The 20,980-nt window shown below is 31.6% G+C and overlaps 2 protein-coding genes across 5 annotated transcripts in view; one reads left to right on the top strand and one right to left on the bottom strand.

Annotated features, from left to right (window-relative positions):
* Window positions 1–1,967, top strand: part of LOC131927510 (uncharacterized) — a 22,473-nt gene extending 20,506 nt beyond the window's left edge. For all 3 annotated transcript variants that reach the window (XM_059283209.1, XM_059283201.1, XM_059283217.1), the window contains one exon: window positions 1,482–1,967. In XM_059283209.1, coding sequence (XP_059139192.1) covers window positions 1,482–1,547 — 66 coding nt within the window. In that variant the 3' untranslated portion in view covers window positions 1,548–1,967. The remainder of the gene's footprint in view (window positions 1–1,481) is intronic.
* Window positions 1,968–2,777: 810 nt separating this feature from the next.
* Window positions 2,778–20,113, bottom strand: LOC131927532 (MICOS complex subunit Mic27). Of its 2 annotated transcripts, none has more exons than XM_059283228.1 (8): window positions 19,911–20,113; window positions 12,250–12,384; window positions 11,919–12,053; window positions 11,110–11,164; window positions 8,124–8,219; window positions 6,772–6,948; window positions 3,331–3,359; window positions 2,778–3,025 (listed from the first exon to the last, which is right to left on the bottom strand). In XM_059283228.1, exons 1-8 carry the CDS (start codon window positions 19,920–19,922, stop codon window positions 2,819–2,821), a joined length of 846 nt encoding a protein of 281 aa, XP_059139211.1. In that variant the 5' UTR covers window positions 19,923–20,113; the 3' UTR covers window positions 2,778–2,818. The 2 variants fall into 2 exon arrangements, with proteins under 2 accessions (XP_059139211.1, XP_059139221.1); XM_059283238.1 differs by having other exon boundaries at window positions 19,889–19,949.
* Between the last annotated feature and the right edge of the window lie 867 nt (window positions 20,114–20,980).

Here is a 20,980-nt window from a genome sequence, read left to right as displayed (position 1 = left end):
TTTCAGAATTTAGTGACGAGTGAGAGGGGGTTTAGAAAGTGTGACAGCACACTTTGGCTTTTTTTTTTTAAAAAATAGTAATGTTAGAAATTTTTCTGTTGTGTTTATTAAAGATTGTTTTTGTTAACTGTAATATACAAAATGATGACTGTGCTCAGTAAATAACTATAAAAGATATTGATGTATTATAAAACAGAAGCTTCAATTTTGAGGGGAGTTCTATGCTAATGTGTGACATTATTTGGAGTGGGGGGGGGGGGGGGGTAGGTATGGCTCTGTGAAGTCATGAGGGAGAAAAAAAAATTGTTTTATGAATGACCCCAAACATTTCTCATTGCCATGTGATGCTGATAATATTAACAAAGCTGGGCCAAGAGCTGGTTCATTAATAATTTCATATTACAATTTATAATAGAATTCTTTTAAAAGAGCAAAATAATTGCTGAAATATTGTTTCAAAAGTTCGTACTTTTCCTACTGTGATGATCATGACACTAGCACAACCATTGCCACCTTGTTAGCTAAAACAGTCTAGGTCAATATACCCTTATTTTTATAATGTTGTGGCTGTGGGATACAGCTCAATCAATCACAATTGGTAGGAGCAGTCCATTTCCTGTTGTCAGGTAGGAAAAGTGAGGAGTAGTAGCAGTAGTCAAGAATAGTTTTGTTGGAGATAAATATGTTCATTAAGATTTATAAAGATATATATTGCAGAAGATTTATTTAGCATGTTGTGTATTATGATCTTTTATACTTGTGTGTAGGAATAAACTTTAATAAATTTGTGTTTTTAACCAGAAGACTTCCAGTAACACAGTAACTTGAGCAAAGGGGATCCCTCATTACAGTTATTCAAATGTAAACTGTCACACCCCTCATTGCCACATAAGTCTAACCCCCCCCCCCCCCCCCCCGGGAGTTTATTGTCAATATCAACTTTACTTTTTCTATCAGGGTTGTTTTTTGTCTGAAGTCAATATACTAAGAGCCATATTGTCAAAGGTCATACAAGTGTTTTATAAAAGTAGTTACATTTGTAAAAATAGATAGATTGTATTTAATTGAACTTCTGGGAAATATTTTTCCTTTCTTGATTGAAAATGCTAAAGCTATTTATAGTTATCAGAATGACATGAATTTGTTGCAGCCAATTTAAAACAAAACAAAACATTACTTGTAAAATAGAAACACTGTTTCAGTGGAAATATAAGAATTGTGTCAGATTGTAATGTCACTCAATTTTTTGCAAAGTGTAGTGCACACTTGCAGTTCAATACATCAGCATACAGAATTGAGAAAATACTGCATCTTTTATTTTAAATGTAATGCATTCATAATCAATTTGTTTCAAGTGTAACGGCTTTGTAGAATGCCATTGATGTCTATTGAATTCGAAAACAGATTATTACTAATGCTTTTTGTTTGATTTTTTAGTTAAAAAAAAATCCCGCTATTATTATAAAACTTTTTTTTTGCAGGAAGCAAAGCTTTCCAGAAAAGAAGAAATCCAGCAAGATATAAATGAAATTTCAAAATATCTATGAATTGTGAATGTTTATACTTGTACTATTTTAATTTTAACATGAATTTTTATGTATACTTGTAGATTTTAAATATTATTTTAGCAAGGTAAATTAAAACTTGAATTAAATGTTTTTAAAAAATATCTTTTCTTAAAATTATGCTAATGCCATTGATTGGCTCAATATGCACTACTTAAGGGGGTTGGCATTTTTTAAATTTTAACTTGTTTAGTTTGATGGGGGGGGGGGGGGGAAGAGAGAGGAAAGAGACCAAACTTATTTCTTTACATGGGGTTGGTTTTTATTTATTGTCCTTTACAAAAAAACAATAAGTTGAATGATTTGTCATAATTATGATGTAACTTCTAATTCTGTTAGTGAGAATTAAAATGCTATATACCCTTTTTTGTCACAAATAAAATAAAACGTATGATTTTTTAATATCAGTGAATGTTTTTCTTTTAGACTGTAAAGACAACTGGATGGATCAAAGTCAAAGCCATCATTTCACTTCTGACAATACTAATTTATTTGGGAGGGGGAGGGAGAGACACACAAACACACTACAGACCAAAGTTAATGTTTGATGAGGTTGAGTGATTTGACAATTTAAATGTGTAAATATTACTTTATTACTAGCCGATATTGTGCTGTTGCTGTTATTAGCTTTTCAGCACTCACTACTGTGGCACATAAAATTTACCCCACACAATGTGTATAATGGGTCACTATTTATGATGTCCACATAAGGGGGGGGGGGGGGGGGCACATCTGGTCCACATGGACATCCTAACATACTGGTAGTGCAGTACACCCTCCCTACTTACAAATCAATTCATATTTAAAAGACAATGAAGGAAATGAAAAAGGGTACACAAAATTTACTTTGCAATATTAAAAAAAATACCTAATGACTTTAGATTTAGCTTGATTCAGGAATAAAATTCAAATAAAAGAATAATTTACCATAGCCTAGTTATATTTATTACAAATATATTCCCCCCCAGCATATTGTAGATATTCCTTTTTATATTTTAATAACCGGCATTTTGATAAACATTAACTATGTTGATTACAAAAATAAAACAAACATATTTCTTTTGATGTTTAAAGTAACGAAGTTCAATAATAAAGAATAAGATTGTATGATTTAAATTCTAAGCATTTAAAAAGCTTACCAGTACAGCTTTTTAACAATTTTTAAAACAATGAAGGTTAGGAAAATCAAAATAAAAAATATGATGCAATCAATTGAGTGTGGCACATTCTTTAATTTTAAATCCTAAAATAAATTATGAAGAGCGGGTGCTATATAAATCTTTATCCACCGGGTTGGATTGGCCTGGATCACCTTTAAGTTTTTTAACATCAGAAAACTTTTTCTTCTCCACTGTTGACACTCCCAAGTATGAAGGTTTGATGTCTTCCTTGTTTTGATTTGAATCATAAGATGGCACCAGGAATGTGGGTGTTAATTCAGAATTAGGATCTTTTTCAGGCTGAGAAACAAGCAATTAATTTTTACTGATGAACATTAACTAAACAAATTTCATTTTATATTATGAATACTTGAATTTAATTTATTGCTATAATAATTCACAATGACAATTTATTATTTTTTTATATTGTACAATTACTGCTGTGAATAGACTTGCACCTAAAGATTTACTATACAGTTAATGATTAGCTCAGAATAAATTAAACAAATTATTTTAAACAATGCTATACAGCCCTAAGACAATAAAGGATTGGAAAACAAGTTAATAATCAATATTGAAAAAAATAAATTATATTTTAAACTTACAACTGTTTCACTCTGCTCTTTCTCAAGTCCTGTAGGTAAAAAATTATGAACTCTTAACTGATACTGTAATACTAAATATTAGGCAGATAGCCTACAAGCAACATTGACATATTATAACAGATGGAATTGCTGAATGCATTTTCAATATGAAAAGTGTAAAACAAATACCAGTTCTACTTTAACTTTGAGAAGATGCTCAAAGTAATTTCACAAAAAATTGACATAATTTTTAAATATTAAAAAAAATATATGTTTGGCTTGCATAACAGCAAATTTATTGTTTGTGCCAACAAAAACAAAATATTGAAGACATTCAATGTATTGTCATTAGAAAGTGAGAATTATTTATGCATTAGAATTCGGCAGGTGATTCAAGTCATACAGTTTGTCTTAATAAATCTCTACTTGTGTCATGACTTCTTAAAGAAATTATTATCTGGCAGTGCAGTGTTAGCAGTACAACCCTAACCCTCAGGGCTTGGAGTGAACCACCTAAATTTGAGTATCAGTAGGCTATCTTGAAAGGTAGGCAAGGTCACTCTAACTAAATGAATTGAGTTCATGACTTTTTGTTTTCCTACTTCTTTGTTTTTTCCCCCTAACTATTAAGGTGGTAATAATTATTTGGCCATGCTATCAAATGTCAGTTTTAATATGATAAAAGATGCAGAACAATAATTTGCTGCATTAGAGGTGTTTATCTGAATATAGTTATCTATGAACTCAAATATTTCAATGCATTAGTCATATTCCCTAAAGCTGAATTAAAGTTATTTGTTTTATTTTCAGTGCATTTGAAAGCTTATTTTTAATTAGTTTTTTATTTGTTTTATTTACATTCAACAAATATTCTAGATGTCTGATCATGACCCGGAAAGGTAGAGCTCTAAAAACTATAATATAACTATCATTCAGATCGAGGCAGAAAAATTTGTGATTGTCTTTAAATTGTGTTAAAATGATAAGCGATTTTATTTAACCCATGAAAAACTTCAAAAAGCTCCTCCCCTCTAATGTTAACATCAGCTGTCATTGGTTTCTGCTCAGAAACTGTTACTTAAAGCAAGCTCCCTAAAATATTATACTTTTTTCTGGCACACAATTCAATTGATCAACTAGTTCCAGGAACTAAAACACTGATTCTTCACTAAACAGGCCAGAAAAACATGTGAGTGTATGAGTGATCCATCTAATAGCTTACAAGTGGCACTTTTAATTCTAACATAATAGAAAAATGTATAGACCTACTGATCAGGCTATTTGCACCATTTGAAATCACTACATTTTTAAAAGGCAGAGTATCGTATGCTTTGAATATTAGTCATTTTAAGAGAGAGGTAGGTTAGTATAATTGCTATTATTTGCCGAATTAAAACTGAAACTAGACGGCAGGTGGTAGCTACAGAAGATATGGCAAGGTTTATCTTAAGAGTATAGAAAATATGGTAGCTACAGAAGATATGGCAAGGTTTATCTTAAGAGTATAGAAAATTTAGTTGTACGGCCATAACTCACTGACAGTAGTGAATTAAGGAGCGGAACATTTTCTGTTATCAACAGCAGCAAAAATAATTTTCCTATCAATTTTTATTTGTTTCGTACAATCTAAATGAATGTAGAATGTCTAAACAATAAGCTTTTTTTCTATAATTTTACAAATACAAAAGTATGTGATTTTTCTCACATGAAAATATAAGGTTGTCCATTATTCAAACATAAACGCCCTAGCTCTACAGTGCAAATCTGTCATCACTTCATGTCAAAAAATGTTTATCTAACGTGAGCTCTCCCTAAAATAATAAATGTGTTTTTGATTGATCTTACTTAGCCTATAAAATACAACCAGTAAGTATATTGCATCAGGCTAGCTTACTTTGACAGATCTGTAAATAATATAAAGTGACATATCTATTATTATAATCATGTGCCTTCCATTAGATCCAGATAAGCAGCATTATGTTACAACAGTAGGCCTATTAAAAAAGTTATGGAGAGATGTTTTCAAATTTTGTTAGCTGAATCCAATTTTGGCATAGTTACGATTTTTAAAAGATAAGTTATGATCAAGCACGACGTGTAATATCAGGATGTAACAAAATTTATATTTCTGAAGTAACAGAAGTTGAAATTGAATATTATTCTCTTGTATGTTTTGCCATTTAAGCCTAATATTTTTATTTTCATTAAACAAAACACTCCTACCTTAACATGATAGTGTATCAGTGAACAATTAGTAGTGTCCCTAGACAAATTGATCCTTTGTTACCAATGCATTATGGTGCTAGTATTTAAATATCCTGTAATCCATGATTGTTCCACGTAGGGTTGTTTAAGATATTCTTTACTTTTGTTTTAAAATTTAAAGGTAGAATTTGTATAATAAAATTCATCAAGTAATTGAATTCTTTTGAGAACTACAGAGGACATTACTATCTATTATCACAATTGGCGACAGATAGGTAAATGCATTTAGTTCCATTTTTAAAAATAAACCAGGAGTGATCTCCCCTAAACTTTCTCGAATATTCTTATATGAAACAACAGGGGATGGCAACTTGGGATATAGACATGATTTTTAATCCATTTTATATACTTAAACTTTTTAAAATAGAATAAAATCTTGTAGAAAAAAGAATTGCAAACCAAGTGAACGCCAAATAAAACGTGCATAATAGTGCGGAATATTATTAGTACTTTATAAATTCACGTTTTTTTTAAAGAAATTGGAAATAGCGAAAATTACTACTTCCGGTCAAAAGAAATTACTCAAAATTTGAAAGAAGGAAGAGAATTAGATCTTTTACTTACATGTGAAATTTTATTTATCTATCTTAAATAGTACTGAAGTTATAGGCTTTTGAAAAATTCAAAGTTGAAAAAGTTCCACTTCCGGTTATTAGCCAACCTAGCTGTAACGGTACTCAAGTTATCATGTTTACAGACACACACACACACAGACATACGGACAACATTGCAAAACTATGTTTTTCCCACTCAGGGAGCTGTAAAACCTCGAGATTAGCAAAAATCTCGATTTTTTTTTTGCACGATTACAAGACTTTCTCTATACTTCGTATATACGAGAACGTAAAAATTTAAGACAATTTGATTTGATTAAACAATCTTACAGTTCTCCCTTGAAATTTTCATAATTCATCATTAACTGATAAGTAATGGGTGTACCCTGGATAACAGTACTTTGTGCATCATTTCTGCAATTTTCTTATATAAAGTGTTAGTGTACACTAGCTGTGTCTGTAAATAATGTAATTAGTCTACAAGAGATGGGCCAAATTGTAAGATAATTATTTAACAAGACACATTTTGTGTATTTTAAGTTAATCCTGAGTTGAAAAGCTTTGTTCATTAAACTACTGTCAAAATATTTCAGCTATCAAAAGCAGATGTGGAAAGGAGAAAAAAACAAATGCATATCAATACCTCCTTTAGTAGGTGACGACAGATTCCGAACAGAATTACTTCCAATGAATTCTTTCCAACTGGCTTTAAGAAGGTCAGTAGCTTGGTGAGTCAAATCTACACTTTTCTTAGGGTAGCAGAGTGCAGCACTTGAAAAAGCCCCAATGCTGGCATAGATTAATTTCTTTACAACTCCACCTGGTTTTAAATGAAGTTTAAATGTCATTCCCATGAATTCCTTAAAGTGCCCTGCCATCTTGATATTTACTTTATATACTCTGTATTTTCAAAAGTGAATACTTAAGTTTTATGTTGTAATAGTTTAAAAATATTTGAAGTTTTTTAAAATTTCTATTCCAATGAAGTTTCAGTTCAGGATTTATAGAATAATTGAACAATTAATTTTTTTTTTTGAGTTTTCATTATATTTTCTTCTTTGTTGATTTACTGCAATGTATGTTGATGGGAAAAACCTCAGTTTAAACCCTTAATGCCATGACATTAAAACTTGTTGCCCTCTCAAATGAGAGAAAAATGACAATGTGTTGCTAAAGCATTAAACTTACTAATATGCTAAAAATGTATCTAATTTATTGTTTTGGAGTAGTGGTATAATAAAGGCCCTAAAATTTTGTGGACACATAGTAAAACAACCACCAATGAAAAAACAACAAAAGAAAAAAAAACAACTTTTCAAGATAATTTCCCCCTTAGCCATTACACACAGAAACAAAAATACCATACATTTTTCAAGTAAAGAGGACTGTTTGCCCACCACATGTGGAGAGCTGAGCCCTGAAATCTTTATACACACATCTATATCAACATAGATATACACCTTTATATGTTACGGTGTGTGTATAAATGTGTATGTATATATATGTATTTATATGTGTATGTATATATTATATGCTAAATGTTACACTTTCTAATTCAACACCAGCCTTTTTTATGTAAAATTAATATTTTAATCATTAACAAAACAAAGATAAAAAAACCTTTTAAATTCCCTGAAAATATATACAATAATCATACAAACTTGATTTCTTTTAATAAAAAGCATTAGTCGCTAAAATATGTAAGAGACTTCAAGTAGAGGTGCCTGGCTCAAATGATGTTCAACTGAATATCTATAAGTGAGTCTCATAAAATTTGTTATTTGCATAACATAAAATTGGCCAAAGAAATATAGTTTAAAGTTTGTAGTTTTTGTAAAATACACTTGTTTAGTAGTTGGAACTTCTTCTAAAAATAGTACCATAATTCTGAGAATGGTCCTAGGTGAGCTGCTTCCCCCTGCATACACCCTTGGTTAATATATTTCTTTGAACTTTAAGGCTAAATTTGATCAAACAAAATGTGTGAAAACTCACCTTTGTAGCCTAGAACAATTCCTCCCATGCCCGCAACTGTTATAAATATTACACGAGGAAGTTCACCAGGATTGTTTTGGATGTAGTCTAAGCTTCCTAGAGAAACATACAAGTGATGTGTTGTTTAAGCTTATGAATTATCATCCCAAAAAAGTCTAATCATTAGTTTACGAATTTACATACATTTACTATTCTAGGCTTAATTCTAATTACTTTATTGGTTTTAAGGCTAGACAACACCCTTGTTTTATATCACAAAATTTTCCCCCACTAAAATTAGTTTAACACTCATCCCCTCCAGTTAAACTTTCACAATACTATGTGGACAGCAGCTAGCTTTGAGCCTCATTACATCTTTTATTGCTTGAGAGGCACAATAAACTGAACATCAATCTATAGGCCAACCTAATGCCCATCCCCATCATTCCCTGCTTACTAGACAACCAATGGCCAGTTTGTAATGTTGTTACATTATTGTGTGAGGAAATATGGTGGATTGGTGATAAACATTCACTTACATAGGCCCAGTATATATGAAAATGTAATACTCTACCTACTACATGATGTATTATTCACGGTTGTATTAACATTTGTAATTTATGGTTCATCAGGTTCTCATGCATCAACAAGCAAAGGGGAAGAGGGCCACAGGATCGCCTATTATCAAGTGTCAACAAACTAGTATAAGTAAAAGTTTAAGTAGTTATAGACCTACTACTGTTGTGAGTAGATTCGCAAACAAACAGTACTTAATCTGATTTGAAAATAGTTGTTCTGAGAATTAAACTTGATTAAAATGTTCTGTAATACTTAAAAGTCATTAATTTGTTACCTGCTGTATACATACTTTTTGCTAACAAAGAAAAATCAATCTAAAACTTATGATTGAAATCAACATGTATTTTATTAACAAAACTGTTCTTCCATATAAAGCAAGATGTCTTTTACTGTTTTATATAAAATGGACCATCCAACACCTTTTCCACCCTTCTTTTCATGCTTTCTCAAACTTTTGGACACAAAATTCAGATCCCTAAGGCTCGAAAATCCATTGTCATTCAAGACTAAAACTTTTCAAAATCATTGAGCATTATACCTAATATTTAACAATAATTGTACAGTTAGTTTACTGCAATACTTTAGGAAATATTTATGTTTAAATAGCACCATCCTCTTATTTTTGTACAGTTTTAAATGAAAACTTATATTTATAAATGCATAAACACTGTCAAAATAAACATGAAGTTGGAGTGATCTACCCATAACTTAATCTTCCAGGGCTATTTTACTAATTGCACAGAAAAATTGCATGTCAAATAACATGTAATAGAGCAGAAAATTAGTACCTTCTAAGGGAAACAATTACCTTTCATGGGATAATAGAAATAGCGTTAAGTACTATTCCCGTTACTGGGAATGACTAAGAAAACAGAGAATAAAATCTTATACCTATGTAATCAAGTTATTTGATATTTTTGGTGTTTTTAGAAACCAGAAATAAGTATCACTTCCAGATATCAGAAAGTCAACCAAATATTGAAAGTGATCCAAGTATAAATAATATCTTTTAATTAGATATGAAATTTCATCTAAGTAACTGAAACAGATTTCAAGTTATAGTGTTCCCATTAACTGCAATCTTTTTAAATAAAATCTTTTTAATAACAAGCTTTTATGTAATAATGCACTAAAAGGAGAAAATAAATGATTTTCTTTAAATATAATACTCTACTATTTAAATAACTATAAAGAAAAGTGTGGATCACTATATACTGTATTACCCACGCTTTTCTTTATTTAAATAGTAGATATAGTTAAAGAAATTCATTTATTTTCTCCTTTAAAAGCTTATTATTAAAATGTTTTTTATGAATATTTTTTCAGTGCTTTAAATTTTTTTATTTACACTAGAGTTGCATGACTAAAAACTATTTCGCACCTGATGAACATAATAACGTGCGTATGATAGTGTGTGTTAGATAAGATTGTCTTCTAATCTGGATAAAATTTTAATTAATTCATAAAAAATTAATTTAGCATCTAATTAAGTCAAATTAAATTTCAGATTGCATTGTCTTCATGTCTTGACCCACGAAAACTGACTTTGAAAAGATTCGGTTAATTTAGAAGTGCCTGAAATTTCTCTCCAGCATTTCGATCTATGACACAGACTGATGACCGACAGATTGTAGACAGAGGAAGCAAGTTAATAAATTAAACCTTGTAAAAATTGAGAGAAACCTGCACATACAATTTTTTTCACGATTACAAGGGCAAAAAATGGCAAAATTTCGTAAATTTCCATGCCACAAAGTAAAAATGTACAGAAAGTAAAAACGTAGAATTGTATAGATTGGTATGAGAAATATAAATCTATGAGCTGACCCACAACGTAGCATGCGCAGCTATTTAGTTGTTTTATTTCCTATTTTTCAGTTATTCATAATTTGTGAATTCAACAGTACCAATGCTGGGACTGAGAATATTTTGCTTTAAAACACTATCAATAGCTCGTGAAGAATGATTATCCTCACACTCACTTTCCACTCCCCGCCCCCTGTGAAAGTAGTTATCCATGATGACAGTTTACAGACAAAAATGACAAGATCAAGCAGAACTTGTTATTACCTCCCCTTAGTTTCAAATAGTTTAAAAACAAAATTATCTGCCCCTAATAGACGTCACTAATTCGACCCAGCTCTACGATTGTAAACAGCTCACCAGACTGGTGGGGGTGTGGGTGGTAGCAATATGGTGTGTTGAGCTTGTGTCCCGCATGGTCAGACCATGAAGAGAAAGATTATATATATAATCAGATTTTATTTATCTTTATTTAGAGTTAAGTTAAATTAGTTTGACAAGGTGTGACCAGTTAAAGGCAACTTTTTACAGGTTAACTAATTTGTTTTTTTATCTGTGGTGTCTAGCCTTAAAACATTGGTTAATATTTTTAATTAGTTTTAAAAGTTTAATAGTTAACAATAACCTTTAGAGTGTTCAATTCCAATTTCAGTTTTCAATTTTAAGCTGTCAAAAGTTGCCTGTAAAATAAAATAAAAATATCACATAGAATGCTAGCTGACAATCAATTACACTATTACTAAATTTTTCCACAATTATTGATATGTAGACCTACATTAATTCTTTTTATAATAGTCAAATAAATGGGAGCAGCATATTTTAAAGCTTTTCGTTTAATGAATTAATCCAATTTGAGTTTACTTACAAATAAGGCTACTAATACACTTAAAATTAAAACTAGTTGTCAAAAATTTGTATCTGCAAAAATTAAAATATAAAGTTCCGAAGTCAGAAAATTGGAAATAACTTGATAACTATAGAAAAGATCCTGAATAGCAGTTGAAAATAAAGGAAATTTATTTTCGAATTTTTGAAATTAAATGACAAGGTGTTAAGCCAACTAAAAGCTTTATACATTTCAAACATTTGATTGTACTAAATCTCAAAAATACAGGGTTTTCAAATTTTTAAAAAGAATTCATTTTCTAAATACAAGTATATGACAAAAATTGATATTTTAATATGTAAGATTTCTTGATTAGTTAAGTAAATTAATCTTCTTTTCATTTTTATTATTTCATTTTTATTATTATTTTATTTCATTTCGTATTATTTTCATGCTGTGCATTAGTTCTGTGAATGCTTAAGATAAATACAAATCTAAAACTATAATGTTGTACTCATCCTTAATAATGATTATTTAAAAAAAAAAAAAACAATTAGAGAGTGAATTTATATATATAAATATTATTACATTATAAGATTCTATTTCACCTTGTACTGCTCACAAAAATCTGTGAATGATTTTCTGACAACACTTATTTGTTCTTCAACAGCATTGCGAGGATATGAATCTTTGAAGTAATTATTAGTCTCTTTTACAGCAGAACTCTTTGGGTAAAGTGGCAACTGGAATATATATATATATATATATATATATATATATATATATATATATATATATATATATATATATATATATATATATATATATATATATATATATATATACATACATATTAAAACAAAGAATAAGACTTTTGATGGTTATTGTGTTGAAACAATATCAATAAATACACAAACAAGAAAAATACTAAAAACTCACGTCACAAATTCTATATACACGGCTTTCAGTTGTATTGCTCTCTGCAGCTTGAAGAGCACGCATTCTATAACCAGCAGCTATTCCTACAACCGGAACAGCACCAGCAACAGCAATTAGTTTTACAACCTGTTTAGTCTAATGGATTTAAACTGTATTATTATTCTAATATAATCATCAATGAAAAACCTAAAATCGTTAAATTCATAATAACAGACCATGAAATCCTCATTCAGAATAAATGAATAGATATTTTGCTACAAGCCTGCCATCATTTGGAGCTAAAAAAGTTTGTAAAAAACAGTAAAACTATGGCATAGTTTATCAGGCTGTTCCGGAAACCACTGGAAGTACTTTAAATCATATCTGATTTGGCGCCATATATAATGTTTAAAAATTTGGATAAATTGATTTTAGTTGCACTTTAAATACTGTTTTGCTAATTATTTTGTATTGCTAATTATTTTTAAGTGTATGTGCTAATTATTGCTGATCCTAAACATTGTTCTAGTCCTTCTTACTACTTCAGTAGATCTAGATATTATTCTAATCATTTTATTTTACTTGGGCCAGCTGTAGCTAGAATCTAGATCTAGTTGTTTTAAATCTTCTGCAAATTTTATTACTGTGTTTCTTAAAAAAGTAAACCGGGAGTGATCTCCCCTAAACTTTCTCGAATATTCTTATATAACACTATGGGGGATGGCAACTCAGGATATAGAAAAAATGTTAATCAATTTTTAATTACTTAAACTTTTTAAAATAGAATAGAATGGCGTAGAAAAAAGAATTGCGCACCATGTGAACGCCAAACAAAATGTGTATAATAGTGCGGAATATTATTAGTACTTTATAAATTTACATGCATTTTTTGAGAAATCAGAAATAGCGTAAATTACTACTTTCGGTCAACGGACATTACTCAAAATTTGAAAGAAGGCAGAGAATTAGATCTTTTACTTATATGTGAAATTTCATTTATCTATCTGAAATAGTATAGGCGTTTGAAAAATTGAAAGTAGAAAAAGTTCCACTTCCAGTTATTCAAAAATTATTTTTAGAATTTTTTTCAATGTTGCATGGTACGCACATGATTAACTTAATATAGGTACTAGGATTACACTTGCAGAGGACACACCACAGCGAGATTTTTCTCCTGTTACCATGCTGTTGTGTGTGCGGCAATCGCGCGAGTTATGATATTTGAAAATATGCTTAATTCGCCACTCCTGTGTAATCATTTTCTTGAGATGATCGTCTTAAAGAAATAAATGGATATCAAGCTTGATTTGTTTCTTTTCTGGAAAAAAAAACAGGGATTATTCTTTGAAAATAAGGTAAGTTTATTGGTCATCTAACGTAAAATCGCCCGAGCCTAGTTATGTGAAAACATGGTGATTCATTAAATTTGAGTAATTATTTCACATTTTAGGAGGATTTATGTTTTGAAAGTTACAAAAATGTTTAAAAGTTTCATTAATGTACATGTTTTTACAGTGTTTTTAAACAATCGTATTAAAACTTTTCAGTAATAAATAAAGACTAGCGATGTTTTCATCAGATGCAACCAAGCTCATTTACTTTAGCAACCATCTTGTTTTTTTTTGTGGTAAAATTATAGTTAGAGATCCAGGGGAAACCACTCAAACTTACAAATGGCCGCTCTTTATATAGCAAATTTTGCTTGCAAACACTGCTGTTTAAAGTTAATTTCTGGCCTATGTTGATATATTGGTAATCTCACGATATAGCGTCGAAAATTATCGGGTAATGTTTGTTGAGTTTCGTTAACATTCGTTACTGTAAACCATAGTTTAATTGACAGTTGAAACGAAAATAAAGTCAAAAGCATTAAATTAATGTTTTAACTTAAATTAAAGTTTAATTGATAGAAAAGTAGTAACAATAGTAGATCTAAATACTATTAATAAAGTCGTGCGTAGTAATTCATGTTTTTTCAAGAAACACAGAAAAAAACTTGCAGAAGATTTGAGACAACTGGATTTAGATTTGGATCTACTAGTAAAATAAGTTCTAAAATAATTTAATTGGAACTGTCCTAAATTAAGTCCTAAAGCTTTTTTTTTTTACCTTTTATAATTAAAACTAAAAAAAAAAAGTAGATCTAGCTCTAATCCTAATGTTTTCCTACAGTTTTTGTGTGTTTTGGTTGTATTTATAATTAAATACTCTCAACCGGAGGTGAACATGAAGCTGCGAATAAAATACGCTATAGGGCCTAATGGAGTTTTACCCATTGTTAATGTTTATGCACCATTACATGTGAAAACCAAATTGTATTTGCATTTTTTATAATTTTTATTTAGTTACTGAAAATATTAAAAACATCAAATACATCCAATCTTTAGTAAAGTCAGAAAAAAAACCAAACAGACAGGATTTTATAACCATATTAATTGTAACTACGCTGTGCATGATTTTTAAATTAATTAATTTTAATGAGCCTCTAGAATTCAGCGGTAAAACTCCATTTTAGCGTATTTTATTCCCCGCTTCACGGTCACCTCCAGTTGAGCATATTTTATTATAAACACTATCGAAACACACAAAAACGTTAAGAAAACACTAGATCTACTTATTTTTTTATGAATGTGATTTTTAATTAGAAAAGGTAAAAAAAACAACATAAAAAAGCATTAGAACTGTTCCAATTAAATATCGTGTGATTGTCAGCAGGAGAAAAATCCTTACACGCGAGGCGGGAAAATGCAAGAAGATAATGCAAGACATACCCGCGGAATCAAGGGTAAATAGCGAGACACTTTTTGCAATAAAAAAGTTTTTTTCATGCTTTTTTCATCTTTATTTATTTAAATTATTTTTTTTTTGTTTTAAAATAAACAAGCATGTAGCCATACCCTTTAACACGAGTGTTGTATGTTGTTATTTTTATCTAGATTTTATTATATATATAGATACTAATAAGATAGATAGATCTATATCTAGATCTATCTATTAAAAAATCCTAACATCGTTGCTGTGCTACTGTCATCGCTCACTCTCGTTAGCGAGAGGAAAATCCCGTCTCAGTCGACATTAATTTTAAAAATCTAGCCCGCTCATGTTTATACATTACATGACCTGTGTCATTGTGAATTGGTATAATCTTACTATACAAAATTTCTATGCAACAATACAAAATATGTTTGCGGCGGCATCGGATTCGGGCACGGTGATCTTCAAAGACGGTACATCAGGTGGCCTCGGCGTTACACACAAAAGAAAGAAGTTGATCTATCGTCGGTGGTATTTCGGACGGTTTTGAACAAGGTGGTATTCTAAGTCGACACAAAAGATGGGGGCAGTTTACAAATCGTAAGTTTTAACAATGTTCAATGTAATTAATTGTGAACAATTTTTCGCAGAAATCTTCGCATTTTAACACCACGTAAGTATCGGGTTGTGGTAGATTCTAATATGCGAGACAAAAGGTCACGTGACCGACCGTTTTCGCGTCCTTCTCGCATTTTCCCGCCTCGCCATTTCGCGTCTCGCAATTTCCCAACACCCGCGTCCATTAGGCCTAGCCTAGAGAGTGCCTAGAGTCTAGACTGACTCTAGACTAGTCTAGAGTCTAGAGACTAGGCATTCCGACTTCCGCTGTTTCGATTCGGTATTCAACATCCGGACTTTTCGATGCAGTCTTTATAAAAACTCGCCCTTTTCCGAAGAATGCCGAATCTCACTGTTGGAATCGAGTTTTTAGAAATATTCGATATAGATATTCTAGTGTAGTCGTATTATATGTTTCAATTAGAAAATTACCGCCATTATGACAATCTTTAAGCCGAAATCGATCGCACGATTCTAATTAGTTTATCTTGCGAACATGTCCCGTACGGTGCTGTCACATTTTAAATAAGTTTACGTATTAAACCCTTTATAAGTGTCTTGCCATTAGTTGTAAGTGTCCATTAAATAAACAAATATTATTATAATAACGGTTTTATGGCACTTACTACTTCTGCTTACGAGTTATCATACATGTCAAATCCCCGAGCTAGCGCTTCGGCCTTGACAACGCCATGGCGTCGGTTTAGCACCGCATTACCTATTATCGACAAAATACGCGCACTAATGCCAATGACGTAGTTTTCGAAGTTGGAAAGAATTTAAATTGTGGGTGGCACTGTTAAAACTAGATAAAATACGTTGATCAAGTTATCTATTAAAATCTACAGGCAAGAAGCTTAGGCTTACATTAAATAGTGTTAAGCATTTCACACATACCTACTTACTTAGATTTAAGGCTAATAGTACAAGTAATAGCCTTTAATATACTATTATACTTTATACTATAAATAAGTTATAGGCCTATTTCTTAGTATTATAATTAAAAGGTGCAGCAATTGACATGGGGGGGGGGGGGGTACTAATTAATAAGGCAGTGAATTTAGAATGACATGAAAAAGGCATGATAATTATTATTCATAATAATTTAGGATACAATTTTTACATTTAATAATAAAAAGTAAAAAAAAACAAATAACAACAAACAATACGGATTTAAATCACTGCATGTTGCCAATATATATATTCATATAAGCAGATAGACAGGGAAGCTGTAACTTCTGATTTGGTACAAATTAACACTTAGCTTAATTAAATTTTACAAGAATTTAAGGTTTTTCTATTGATTAGTAATTTAGTTGTACCAAAATATCAATAGGGTCTTATAAAGGCCCTAGTATATTAAAGTAGTTTCCCTTTTGGACCTGTCAATCCATCATCCATAAAGCAGCTGAAGTAGAGTTTATCTGTTTCTTGACCCATGCACATGAAGTGATGGTGTGGTTAGCTCTCTGCCAAGCTATCTTTACTTTCCCTTGGGTCAGGTACTCATCTGAGCTTGGTGGATGCTGCACGCTGCACAGACAGACTCGTCTGAGATCTGAGCTTAAGACTTGCATGTTAGTAGTTGAGTGCTTTAACACACCATCCCTAGTTTTATTTTTCAGCATTCTTCTTATTACATGCTTCAGTATCAATAACCAAAATGTATCCTATCTATTATAGTAACATTCTGGACGTACGTCCGTTGCAGTCACTATAATTACTATAAAAGGGTGCAACACCCTTTCATAGGACTTTTTAATTATATGCAGTCATACTTAATATAATTTTTTTCTATATTTCTATTGCCCCCACCCTCTAGCAAAGTTTCAATTTTAATATTAAAAAAAAAAACATAGACTTTCAGTCTGCATATTGACCTATATAGAACAGCACCCCTCACTTTAATTTGACTTGATTAGTTCTAATTATCCTTCATCAAATTTTGAATTTACTTTCATATTTCTATTGCCCACACTCTCTAGCACTAATGTGCAAAGTTTTATAATTATATCTCGAATAGCAGCAGTGGTATGCAAGCCTAAAGCCAATCACACAATTAATAAATCCGATGTTACAGTTACAGTGATATATAACAGGTTTAATACATAACTTTAAAAATTCATATAAAAAAAACTATTAGGCCTAGAATGATAAATTTGGTATTTTTATCAATGGGGTATATTATAGGATTAATCTGTGTACATTTTATCATTCTATGGTAATTAGGAAAAATATCCCAACATTCCTACTAGAGACTCAGAGAGTTAGTCTGGCGTATTGCTTAGATGGCAGGATTGACCTCTGACCCTGAAACGTCACGCATCGTTTTCTGACGGTTTTTCCGTTTATTTTAGGGGTCCCATCCACGACAAATGAAAAAACTGTTTATATCGCAAATTCTCATCATTATTTTAATGCAAATTGCTAATAAAATGGATAATATGCCTTAGAATGCCAGAAAAAATCGCAAGATTCGTGGTTGTAAATAATGAGAGGATTTCTAGTGGAGCACTCTCCGTAAAAACTGAACCGCCGCCAAAAACGACCGACTAACGGGGAAAACGGCTCGACTAACTGTACATTAATATATAATTGATATATTTATCATGTATATTTACAGTATTTTTGATTACTTTTTCTAAAATCTTCCTCGAGGATGAGGTACCCACGCTGACATTTCTATCCGCTATTTTAAGTATCATGACGTCATTGTTACGCTAGTTGCCAGACTGAAACAACTAGTTTTTCTTTTTTACGGAATGAACTGTTAAGTCTAGTATTTTAATTATAAATCAATTGTAGCATGTGTGGAAAAAGTAAAATTATAGACATTATTATTGTATTAGTAATTTTATTAGTATATTGATTTTTTCTTCACTGTGGGCCGACCGTTGCTGCATTCGTGACCGGTGGTTGACCTCGTCAACGCCGCGTGGCCTATTCGTTTATATAATCAGTGTTGCTCGTTCAGTGGCCTTTTTCAGAGCTAGGCCTAATTACGGGCGATTTTTAGACTTAATTGATTGGCCGTTAGCCTTTTTCATTGCTGCGTATTGTAAAAAATGCTCGTTCAGCGGCCTTTTTTTGGCGCTAAATAATCTGTTTACGGGCATTTTAAGCGTTTATTTATTTATTTTTTAAGCTAGACGTAGATCTAGTTTAAAAAATATTTTTTTTATACAGCTGGCTGTCTAGCATGCCTGATATCCGAACTTAAAAAAAAAATGACCGAACTAAAAAAAATGACCAGAAGTAGGGAAGTAGGTCTCTTTTTCAATTTGCTTGAAGAAGGGGGGGGGGGAGAGAGAGAGAAGTGAAGACACCGACCATCTCGTGTACGCGTGTTCATTCTATGACGTGTACTGTAGGCCTGCTGAAGTCACGGTGACCCCGCGACCGTGGTGGGATTTTTCATCCACAGGATAGTAAACATAAGCAAGCAATCACGCGAGTGACGATGTTTGGAGATTTTATTTAAAAAAAAATCACATACGTCATGTTTTCAAGATGAAAAAAAATGTAATGTAAAAAAAAAAGACACTAATACCATGTATGAACCTCAGCTGCCACACTGTTGACTCAATATAATGTGATTGAGTGTAAAATGTATTTGCATTTATAAACTATCTTAACTATTACTATCATATTATTTTATGCATATTTATTATTTAAAATTAGAATTTGAAATAAAAATATTTATTATGGTCGTTTGATTTATGTAGGTGTTCATTATTTCTTAAAATGGTATGAATAAAATGTAGAGTAGAATTTAATAAATAATAAAATAACTAGATCTAAGTTTTATTATCAACCAGTTGCTTTTTGTTATTTTCCGGTGAGTAAATTACCTAAGCTGACGCAATTACCATGGCGGGAATTAAAAGCTCGTGCACACAAGTTCACGGCGTCATGTTATGCCGGTCCAGGAGCAAGATTCTTGTTTTGTCATTCATTTTCCATTCTAGCTAAATTTTCAAATTCTCTTTTTTCTCGTCAACCGAATAAGCTAGATATTTAAATGTGGTGTCAAATGTTCTCTTAAGGGGTAAGGAACTTAATGGTGTATTTGAAATAAAAGAATATTTTATTTTAAAAAATCCATAATTCAACCTACAGAGAGTAGATCTAGATTCTAGATTTATTAACATTGGTAACACATAGATCTAGATCCAAAAATAATTTAATACGCCGAAATCGATTAAACAATAAGTCAAATTAGAATCTAAATCTAGATCTAGTCCATGATTATTGATTAAGGTTTTCTTCTGGTTTGTAACAAAGTTACCCTTGAAATAGCCGTTACTTACGAGCGACGCCATTTTGGTTGGTGTTTATGTTTATTTTTTCCTTTCGCAGTTTTAGAACATTAATTTTAAAAATAACTTTTATACTTTTATGATAATAGCGATAAGCTACAGATTATTAGCGTGCGTCTGTAAAATGGTTCATTACAAAATGATTCTAACAAAATAGCCATGACTAATCTACCCTTTTAAAAGGGCAACCGACAAATGGACCCCGCAATTTAGCTGCGACAAAACGGTTCTTGTCAAAACAAGCAAGGTGTGGGACTCATTTCTACGTCCGAGTTTCAATTTGGCTCCTCCCGTGCCCGTCTCACACATACACACACACACACAATACAAATTCACTGAGGTGGCGCCCCGGTAGGGCGCGATTCGATTCCTCTCTATTTCAGTGTTTCTTCCAGGTTGATGAGAACTCTCCAGGTGAGATTTCTGCAAAAAAAAAAAAATTATTTTTATTTTGCAAGGGCGTCGCCCCGGGAAGGTGCGATTTTTCTCTGTATAAAGTATATATTAAAAAAATCTGATGCGGTTCGACACCGTTCTTCCGAGTGCAATGAAACTTTGTGGAGTTGAAGAGAATACTCTCGAAAAGGTTTCAGCGGGAAAAATAAATTAAATTCTTATTGGCGGCGCCCGGGAGGATGCGAGTTTTTTGTCAACACACGGTTTGGCCAAAGGGTTCCAGTGCGGCTATCTTAGCACTTGGTATCCGTTAATCGGGCGTCCTGCATAGCGGGTAAAGGGTACTACTGTAGTCAGCGTTAAAACAGGTATTGCGTGACCCGAAGCGCCCCGATCTCTCCTGTGACCACTATAGCGCTTACGTTCGTTTTCACAAAGGCTATACACTAAAGACACGAGGGGCAACAATAATCGTTGAATATCTCAAATCAGGCGCATCCTCCGGCGCCCCAACAGGGTGTTATTTTGGTGCCCCGGGCTTTACCGCGAGCACAATGGCAAAGTGGCGCCTTTTTGGAAACTTTTTAAACTCAAAGTTTTAAACAATGATATTTGTTTAAAAAATATTTTTGGTCGGCACATCTATGTAAATCACAAGATTTCTT

This window comes from Physella acuta, unplaced genomic scaffold (genome assembly GCF_028476545.2).
Source record: "Physella acuta isolate Inbredline_101_S28 unplaced genomic scaffold, ASM2847654v3 ptg000088l, whole genome shotgun sequence".
Classification (NCBI taxonomy): domain Eukaryota; kingdom Metazoa; phylum Mollusca; class Gastropoda; family Physidae; genus Physella; species Physella acuta.
Note: the sequence above shows the minus strand (reverse complement) of the source record. Positions and strands in the feature narration are given on the sequence as shown.

What these genes read in the sequence shown, in the direction of transcription:
- LOC131927532 (XM_059283228.1), bottom strand. An exon ending in AATTGTTCTAGGCTACAAAG is followed by an intron (nt 6,949 to 8,123) that starts GTGAGTTTTCAC and finishes ATTTAAAACCAG; the next exon opens with GTGGAGTTGTAAAGAAATTA. An exon ending in AAGAGCAGAGTGAAACAGTT is followed by an intron (nt 3,026 to 3,330) that starts GTAAGTTTAAAA and finishes CTTGTTTCTCAG; the next exon opens with CCTGAAAAAGATCCTAATTC.